Source organism: Octopus sinensis, linkage group LG12 (assembly GCF_006345805.1).
Source record: "Octopus sinensis linkage group LG12, ASM634580v1, whole genome shotgun sequence".
NCBI lineage: Eukaryota > Metazoa > Mollusca > Cephalopoda > Octopoda > Octopodidae > Octopus > Octopus sinensis.
Window position 1 is genome coordinate 32,228,545 of NC_043008.1, and position 11,123 is coordinate 32,239,667.

At 34.5% G+C, this 11,123-nt stretch overlaps 1 protein-coding gene across 1 annotated transcript in view; it reads right to left on the bottom strand.

Annotated features, from left to right (window-relative positions):
* Positions 1-7,666, bottom strand: part of LOC115218061 — a 52,709-nt gene extending 45,043 nt beyond the window's left edge. The window contains exon 1 of the mRNA XM_029787830.2: positions 6,043-7,666. Coding sequence (XP_029643690.1) covers positions 6,043-6,580 — 538 coding nt within the window. The 5' untranslated portion in view covers positions 6,581-7,666. The remainder of the gene's footprint in view (positions 1-6,042) is intronic.
* Positions 7,667-11,123: the final 3,457 nt, after the last annotated feature.

Sequence of the window (11,123 nt, forward strand, 5' to 3'; positions counted from 1 at the left end):
TATATTTTGAATTATTATACTTTTTCTAAAAATCTTCTCTATTGGTGTTAGCAAGCTGTATATACTTTACCATAGTATTAGTAATTAACCCATTTTATTTCCTTTTCTATGGTGTTCTGCCCTACTTGATTATTTTATTTTATTTCTTTATTATTTTATAATTAGCCTTTATTTATTTATAAAATTAATCTAATTTTTGTATCTCTATAAATTCATACTTAGCTTATATAAAACTATACTGGTATATTCACTACTTATGAAAAAAATACTGTTTAGATTAACATTTTATTAATATATAATTAGTATTTTCCTTTACCCCAATACTCCTTTATTAATACCAGTATATACCAATGAATCAATATTCACAGATACCATCTGATGAGTTAGTATTTAACTATACAATATGTATAAATATTAAACTATTTCTAGATAATTTCTTTTCCTCCCTCTATTGTCGTAAAAATTTGGTATATACTCAAAAGTATTCATAAATTTCTATCCTTTTGTTATAATATTCTTCTTAATAATCATTTAAATAACCATAAACTTTAACTGTATACAATATAGCAACATTGTTTAAAATATTTAACTATAGTACCACATGATAAGACTTCCCCTGTTTCATTATCAATAGTCTGCTAGTGGGCGACCCCTTCAATTATCAGCTAACATCTTGTTTTAAGTTTTCCCCTTCTAAACCTCATGATATTGCTTATAATAAATCTTGATTTTTTATGACTATACTAACTAGAATGTGTGTCTACTCCCTCAGCCCTACCCCTAACAGATAATGCCCTCTACTCTCTCAGCCTTAGATGTACAAAGGATTTGATAAACTAGTCTATAAATTAAAACTGACTCCATAAAGACAAAAAATCAGTGACAGGCAGAGTCTTCTTGATAATTTTAGTAACTTCTATGCTGGAGTAGAGACATGTTATTTGTCTATCTCCGTAACTTCTTGGAGATTTTAGGTATAATTATACTAATGTGTCCATCTGTTCTAATTTAATTAAATTCTGTGTCTTTGTGCAGCTGAAGATTGTTCTACATTTTAAATTGATGTAATGATTGCATTGTTCAATTAAAAGGAGTTGCATGAAACGATCGTACTGCATTACCTCTGGATATCCTTGAGCTTATTTTGATTTTTATCTCCTTACTTTGAAATATATAGATAATACCGTGCTAAATTCTGGTGCCTCAACTTAAGTACCATATTCATCTGAATCTAATTTTTTTCTACCATACCCAAATATATATATATATATATATATATATATATATATATATATATATAATATATATATATATATTATATATATATATATATATATATATATATCTTATATATTATGCTAATAAATATATATATGTATGTATGTATGTATGTATGTATGTATGTATGTATGTATGTATGTATGTATGTATGTATGCATGCATGCATGCATGTATGTATGTATATATGTATATATATGTATATATGTAATATATGTATATATATATATGTATATATATATATAGTCTGTGCTATATTAACGAAGCTAAGGCATGGACAGTGAAGCCGCTTGGTACAGATTGACCCTGAACACTGCTGTGCATACGCACTAAGTTTTAACGTTCCATCTCACCTTCGCTGTTTACACCAGTGCTTGGAGGGAAGGTGTGTAGCGTGTGATCGTCGCATTCACAATAACATAGAAAGTAGAGCAGAGAATCTGCATTAACTTTTGCCAAAAGCTTGGAGATACCTGCTCAGAGGCCCACACAAAGTTTTCAAAACGTTTTCATCGTTCTCGACTCAATCAAGGAGATCTTGTGCAACTGAAGCCCGAGTGTCTTTTTGGTCATCTGAAAGCAGTTTTGACACAAACTTGGCAGATACGCGTCTCATACCCAAATCCTCAGTGATAATGAACTGAACTGAACTGCAACTAATCTGCACATGCTCTGATAACTCACAGATGGAGATTCGACAATTTCGTCTCGCAGCTGCACGCACATCTGCGATGTTTTCCTCAGTTCTGCTGGCTGCGGGTCTCTCAGAATGTTCGTCAATAGCGACATTTTTTCGGCCATCTTGGAAACGTCTGAACCACTCGTACACTTGTGTGCGGCTCATACACTCCTTTCCATACACTTTCTGCAACTTTGCGTAAGCCTCTTAGCAGGTATCGCCATAACAACGTTCTCTGTCATGGTCAACGCGCCGATCACACGCTACGCACCTTCCTTCCAAACACTGCTGTAAACAGCGGAAATGAGCTAGAACGTTAAAACTTAGTATGCATGTACAGCAGAGTTCAAAGTCTCTCTCTCTCTCTCTCTCTCTCTCTCTCTCTCCTATATATATATATATATATATATATATATATATATATATATATATATATATATATATATATATATATATATTATATATATATCGTCTGTAAAATCCGAAAGAAGAAACACACTCTAAGATGTAGAACAGTATATATTAAAAATGGAGATGGCCGGTTTATGGGATTACGTTAGGTTTCCACTCCATAAAGGATTTAGCTTTATGGCATAATGTCAGATCCCAAAGCCGTGGGCCAACATGTTTTGGGATCTAACTGTACGCCCTTTATAGACGGGAAACCTAGCGTAATCCCATAAACCGGCGTTCCCCATTTTTAATAAGGCGGCGAGCTGGCAGAAACGTTAGCACGCCCGGCGAAATGCTTAGTGGTATTTCGTCTGCCGCTACGTTCCGAGTTCAAATTCTGCCGAGGTTGATTTTGTCTTTCATCCTACCGGGATCGATAAATTAAGTACCAGTTACGTACTGGGGTTGATCTAATCGACTGGCCCCCACGTCCCAAAAATTTCGGGTCTTGTGCCTGGTGTAGAAAAGAATATGTATGTATGTATGTATGTATGTATGTATGTATGTATGTATGTATGTATGTATGTGTATGTATGTATAAGACTTCTCCCACTTGTGTTTTTTTCTTGTTTTTTTTGTTCATTCCACATATATGCTAAATTCTTTTACCTTGTTTTTATTTCACCTTTTTATTTACTTATTTAACTATTTGTTTTGAAAATCGAAGCGGGTGTGTGGGACAAAACAAAACAACGAAATACTGATCTCATATGTATTATTTTGTTACTAAAGACAATAGGTTATTTTGCTGCTATTTCTCTCTTGTTTATAAAATACACCTTTAGATATGGAAATATAAGAGTATGATTCTGTTAAATGTTTTTTTGTAAATTTTGATATTGTCAAGGACCAAGTTTGTTGATGGAATTTCTGATATAAATGAAAATATTGTCATTTTTGGTGATTACTAATGTTGGTATTTAAAAAATAATGCTGCTTTTAACAATAGAGGTTAGTTCAGTATACATACATACATGTATGCATAGATACACACATATATACATTCATACATACATATGTATAAATACACACAAACATATATACGTAGACACACATACATACAGACATAGTTAGATAGGTAGATAGATAGATAGATAGATAGATAGATAGATAGATAGATAGATAGATAGATAGATAGATAGATAGATGATAGATAGATAGATAGATACATACATACATACATACATACGTATATATATATATATATATATATTATATATATATATACATACAATGTGGGAATGTTACAATGTTAATCCAACTACGGAATTATTAAATACGCAAAATATTCTTGACGTTTATTCTCTAGTACAAACAAGGAGCTACACACACACACACACACACACACACACACACACACACACACACACACACACACACACACACACACACACACACACACACACACACACACACACACACACACACACACACACACACACACACACATACACACACACACACACACACATACACACACACGCACATACACATACATGCGCTAAACAGCTTAATCGTTATTTACGAAGTTTTAATTGTTAAGGTTGTTGGGCAGACAATCATAAAACGTTGGGTTCGATCCCTGAATCAGACAGCTCGTTGTGTCTTTGGGCAAGAGTAAGGTGCTTTGGGTTTCACGTTGTTCCAATTTATTCACTTGAAACGAGTGCCTACCTAATACTGATGCAGCCTTCTCTCCTTCCGACTCTCATATTCCGGATGTGCCGCTGGATCAAGGTGAAAGTCTCAGCTGGGTCTCTCCCCCCCTCTCTCTGATCAAGACTACATTCATTTTATGTTTCATTCTTTTACTTGCTTCAGTCAATAGTCATCATACTCAGGAAGAATTTTTGTCGAACAAATCGACCGCCAATACTAATATATTTTTTAAAGCCTAGTACTTATTCTATCGGTCTCTATGTCAAACTGCTAAGTTACGGAGACGCAAGCACATCAACACTTGTTATCAAGCGGTGACGGGGGCGGACAAACAGAGACAGGAAAGAAGGCGCGCGCATATATATATATATATATATATGCATGTATGTATGTATGTATGTATGTATGTATGTATGTATGTATGTATGTATGTATGTATATATATATATATATATATATATATATATACATACATGCATTTATATATATATATATATATACATACATGCATTTATATATATATATATACACACATACACACACACACACACATATATACAAACATATACACACACACGCACACACATACACACATGCACACACACATACACACACACACATATACGTATAAGGTGTGTTATGAGCATTTATAGAACACGTATCCTATAGAAACTCAACAGACAATTAAAGATGGAGAGGAGAAGGTGTTAAAAGTTAAAGAAAAATTTAATCCATGCATACGATCGTTTCGAACGGTAATATTAACATGTGAATAACATGGAAAAATTATAAATTAATTTAATTATAATTATAATTAAATTCATTACATATTACTGTTCTCTTCAGTGCAAAAGAATAATGCATAAAAAAGAATACATAAGAAGAATATTATATTGTAACAGAAGACTAGATGGAGTGAGTGTCACGTAACGTATTCGGACATGCATAATGTGCTTATGAAAAATGAAAGATGAAAACATGCTAAAGTAGTGTTGAGTCTAGTTGTGTATTAACTATAACTGATGCGGCTAACGGTTGTTTGAAAATACGAGGGAAAAAGGTTTCAGAAACATTCTCTCTATATGAAGATAAGTAGTTAAATGATATACGTTCCATATAAAGCATTTATCATAAGAAGTAAAATATAATATATATATATATATATGCATATATATAAATAAATAAGCATCCAATGGGACAGCATTGCTATATACTTTATTTATATGTATATATAGGCACAGAGCATCAGGTTACATTATTCCATTTGCCCTTCCCTTCTTGGAAATAGGATGTAATGTAACTCTTTAGCATTCAGATCACTCTGCCAAATGTAATGTTTATTTATTCACATTGTTTGAATTAAAAGCTTCAAGATTTTGATGATGTGTTTGTTATTTTCAAAATGACATTGCAGGGTAAGTGTGATAGGCCTGAATCTGGTCAGTTTGAACACAAAGCGGGTCGAGTGTTTGGGCCTGATTTGGCCGGTTTGAATGCTAAAGAAGTTTGGTTGCAATATTTGGCTGGCTGAGTGACCGCATAAGGGCTCCCTCATTGGCTAGGATTGTTGACGGTGTCGGAGGTGACAATGATAACGTTGATGACCATAATGACAACAGCGACGACGACGATGATGATGATGATGAAAGCCATGGCAACTATGGTCACTGTGATACCTGAATGATGGTGATGGTAGTGGTGATAATAGTAGCCGTGATAAGGAGGATAACAATGATAAAGGTGGCGGTGATTGAGATAATGGTATCAATGATAACGATGATGATAGTGATACTGATGATGGTGATGATCATGTCGACGAGGATGATGGGTATGACAATGATGGTAGTGTCAATGACGACGATATAAATAATGATGTTGACGATGGTGATACATACAATTAGACATTTCCTATAAAACGATATTGTCAATAACAATGATAATGCTGATGGTGATGATAACGAAAATTTACATACCTTTTGGAATTTTGGGGTTTAGTGTACTCGTGGGTATTGTACTAGTTAATATCGTCGTCATTGTTGTTGGTGTTGTTGTTGTTGCTTCTGTTGTTGATGCTCTGGTTGTTGTTGCTTCTGTTGTTATTGTTGTTGTTGGTGGTGATGGTGGTGCGGTTGTTATTCTGCTTCCTGTTGCAAGTAGTTTTGTTTGTGGAACTGTGTACTGAGCTGTAGTGGTAGAACGTATATTTGTTGAACGTACAGTTGTAGGACTCACAGAGGCACTGGGCTTGCAGTCGTCCCAGTAGGAATTAACCTCAACACAAGCCGAACCACTTTGTGACCAGACCAGACCATAAGCACATGCTGGCATTAATATTGGTCGTCCGTAAATGCAGAAGTAATACTTGCTACAGTTTTGTGGGTCTCTTTCCCATTGTGTTGGTCTGGTAGAACGACAAGGATATTTAGGGCTGTACGTAAGGTGTGCTGTTGGTACGTATAAAAGAAGAATAAGGGAGCTGAGAAGTAGATTGCTGTAATGATGTAAATGCATTGTGTTTAGTGGATATATGATACCCTAAAGAACTGTCAATGTCTATAAAATATGATCAGAGAAAAGGAAAATAAGAATAAGATGCTGTGACTGTTAACAGTGAACTTATCTTTGCTGTGAATACTTTAATAAGTAAACTGAATGAAGACTGTTAAGAGAACACGAAGCAAATACGAAAGAAAATTGGCTATTTGATCAGATGAGTAAATATTGAAGGGTCTCAAAAAAAATGTTTAGGTGCACCTCTCTTGATATGTACAACCTTCAAGTGATTAACAGCGCTGTTTTACTTTTGTAAATCTTGTTCAATGAGCTCGCGTTTGGAGCAAACACGCAAACTGACACACTTTCTCACTGCGACTGTGTATTCAAGCAAGTTTGTCAAATATACTCAGTGAGTTTAGAATAAGGATTAGACCGAGGAATCAACTCGAGATTTATACAAGGCTTGAAGTTGGTGGGAAGACGTGGTGGTAGTATTGTTGTTGTTGTTGGTGGTGGTTGTAGTGATAGTGGCAGTGGTAGTGGTGTTAAAGCGAAGAGATTTAGCGATCTTTACTCTATGTAAAGAAAACTCTGAAAGTAAGAAATAAATAAAGAAAAGAAGGATATCAAACAGAAAGATCGCCGTCTAGTTGTAACATTCTTTCAAAATAATTGTTACTCCTCTACTGTTCCATATTCTAGTGACCACCTCGTCGAATATTTTTCTTTTTTTTTTGCTTTGTTTTGTATTTTCTCCCACTTCACAGCGTCCTTGGATTTCAGACAATAAAATATAATAATTCCAGTTTAGAAAATTCGGTTTAGTTTATTTAACTATTGGTCGGTTGTATTTTAGCTAACTTTCATTAATCTTCATTCGCTTCGGTAAATGTTTTTGCTTCTTTTTGTTATTGTTTATTGCTTTTAGTGTTTGCCGACGATGACGACGACGGAGCTGTACACAGCAGTGGCAGGAGACCAGCGTTGAAATGATGTGCGTTCGATGTGAGTGGCACCTATTATACCTTGGCTAAGTCAACCTGGCCGACAACCTGCTGACGTCATCGCAATTCCCATCTGGAACCACTTGGAAAGAAACCACCACCATCACCACTATCAACATCGACTATCAGCCCAACAGACCCGCTACCACCATCGCCATCTTACTTCCTATTTCTTTTTAAAGTCTTGCCTTTTTCTTTTTTTGCAATTGACTCCTCTCGCTTTTCCTCCTCTTTTGTTTATATATTTATTTGTTTATTTATTTGTATATGAAATTGCTTTTTTTTTTGTTACACCTGTCTCCCCTTCAGCCTTTTTTCATGTTCGCACGTTCCTCCACCCACACCTCATCCTCATACTGCCACTGTCTTTACTACAAACACCTACACGGCCTTACGTTGACTGCAGGACAACCCTAACGACTGCTTTGCGATTGGTTACATTTACACATTACTATGCCATCCTCCCCTCCTCTCTCTCTCACTCACGCACATTAATATATACGGAGTCACATTCGTGTACACGTTATAAAATGTCCATATATGTGTGTGTGTATATATATGTATATATTTATATATATATATATATGTGTGTGTGTGTGTGTGTGTATATATGTATATATATAAATGTGTATACATATATATATATATTTATGTATGTATGTATGCACGTTATAAAATGTCCATTTATAAATATATATATATACATATACATACATACATACATACAAACATATATATATATATATATATATGTGTGTGTATTTATATGTATATATATATGTATGTATGTATGCACGTTATAAAATGTCCATCCATCCATACATACAAACATACATATATATATATATATATATATATATATATATATATATATATATATATAGAGAGAGAGAGAGAGAGAGAGAGAGAGAGAGAGAGAGAGCGAGAGAGATAGATAGATAGATAGATAGATAGATAGATAGATAGATAGATAGATAGATAGATAGATAGATAGATAAAAATTACCTGGAAATGGATGCGTGGCTTGCGATCATATATTAATATAAATAGTATATAAATATATGCATATATACATATATATATGTACATGCCTACATATGTATATGTAAATGTATGTATACATATATATTTAGGTATGTACATATATATATGCATTTATTTATATATTATTTATATTATGTGTGTGTGTGTATTTGTGTTAGTGTGTGTGTGTGTGTGCGTGTGTGTATATATAAAATTCTTCAAGCGGGTGCCCCAACATGGCCGTGGTCTAATGACTGAAACAAAATCAAAAAGGTAAAAAGGATATAAATTAATATTACCTTTATTTTACCTTTTATACTTGTTTTAGTAATTGGACTGCGGCCATACTGGGGCACCGCCTTGGAGAATTTTTAGTCAAATAAATCGACCACAATTCTTATATTTATCTTTAATCCATCATTCTCTTTTGCCGAGCAGCTAAGTTACGTCGACGTAAACACACCAACACAGGTTGTCAAGCAGTGATGGGGGACCAAACGCAGACAAAATAGACACAAACACACACATGCATACGGCAGCTTCTTCCAGTTTCCGTCTACCAAATACACTCACTGGCTTTGGTCGGCCCGAGGCTATAGTAGAAGACGCTTGCCCATGGGTCCACGCAGTGGGATTGAATCCGGAACCATGTGGTTGGGAAGCAAACTTCTTACTACACTGCCACTTCTGCGCCTGTGTGTGTGTGTGTGTGTGTGTGTGTGTGTGTGTGTGTGTGTGTGGTGTGTGTGTGTGTGCGTGCGTATATAGGCAGAGGCGTAGCTGTGTGCTGAGAAGCTTGCTTCCTATCCACTTGGTTCTGAGTTCATCCCCACTGCGTGGCATCTTGGGTGTCTTTTACCATAGCCTCGGACCGACCAAAACATTTTGAGTGGATTTAGTAGACGAAAACGATGCTTAGCGATATTTCGTCTGCCGTTTACGTTCTGAGTTCAGGTTCCGCCGATGTCAACTTTGCCTTTCATCCTTTCGGGTCGATCAAATAAGAACTAGTTACACACTGGGGTCGATGTAATCGACTTACCTCCTTTCCGTAAATTTCAGGCCTTGTGCCTATAACAGAAATATATATATATATATATATATATATCCTTAAATCCATAAAAATGTTTTAGCCCGAAGGCCGCACCACCGCTGTATATATATATATATTATTAATAACTGGTATTAATATATTAATATTAATATATTTTATATGTAAAGCATATGTTATACATGTATGTATATTCTTGTAATAGTCATTTTAGTAAATAGATAAGTTGACATAATATAATGTCTAAAAATTGATGAACCACCTATTGATCTCCTCCATTTTCTTATTGCTCCATCCATCTATCCATACATACATACATACATACATAGATACATATATATATATATATATATATATATATATATATATAATATATGTAAGTATGGAGAGAGAAGGAGAAACACAGGGAGAGAGAGAGAGAGAGAGAGAGAGAGATGTGCATATATCTGTGTGTGTGTGTGTGTGTTTGTCCTTCCACCAGCGCTTAACAACTGGTGTTGGTGTGTTTACGTCCCCGTAACCTAGAGGTTCGACAAAGAGGATAGAATAAGTACCAGGCTTAAAGAAAATAATGCGGTTGATTCATTCAACAAAAATTTCTTCACGGCGGTGCTCCAGCATGACCGCAGTCTAACGACTGCAACAATTAGAAAATTAGAGATATATAAGTATATAGTTTGTGTATAATTATATGTCTGTGAGTGCTCATGTGTTTGTATATGTGTGTATATATATATATATATATGTATACACAAACACATACACACACACAGACACACACACACTCACACACACACATATGTATGTGGCTGTATGGTAAGAAGTTTGCTTCTCAACCACATGGTTCCAGGTTCAGTCCCACTGCGTAGCACCTTGGGTAAGCGTCTACCAAATCTACTGTGAGTGGATTTGGTAGACGGAAACTGAAAGAAGCCTGTCGTATCCTACATACATCCTACATACATTATATATATATATATATATATATATAATATATATATATATATATATATATATATATATATATATATATATATATATATATATATATATATATATATATTTATATATATATGTATATAAGTACTTATATATGTACTTGTGTGTCTGTGCTTGTCTCCCCACCCTCGCTTGGCAACCGAGTTAGTGTGTTTACACCCCCGTTAATTAGCGATTCGGCAAAAGTGACCGATAGAATAAGTACTAGGCTTACAAAAATTAAGTTCTGGGGTTGATTTCTTCGACTAAAGGCGGTGCTCTAGCATGGCCGCAATCAAATGACACTAACTTCTGTTCCTATATTGCAAATAAATAAATAAATAAATAAATAAATAAATAAGTAAATAAATAACTAAGGGGGTTATGAAAAAATTTCATGAGATTTGGTTGTAATTTCTAGCATGTGGAGATACCTTCTAGGCTTAACTTTATGCGCTGGTTGAAAATCATTAAAAAAAATTTCTGGGGTCGTTACATTCGA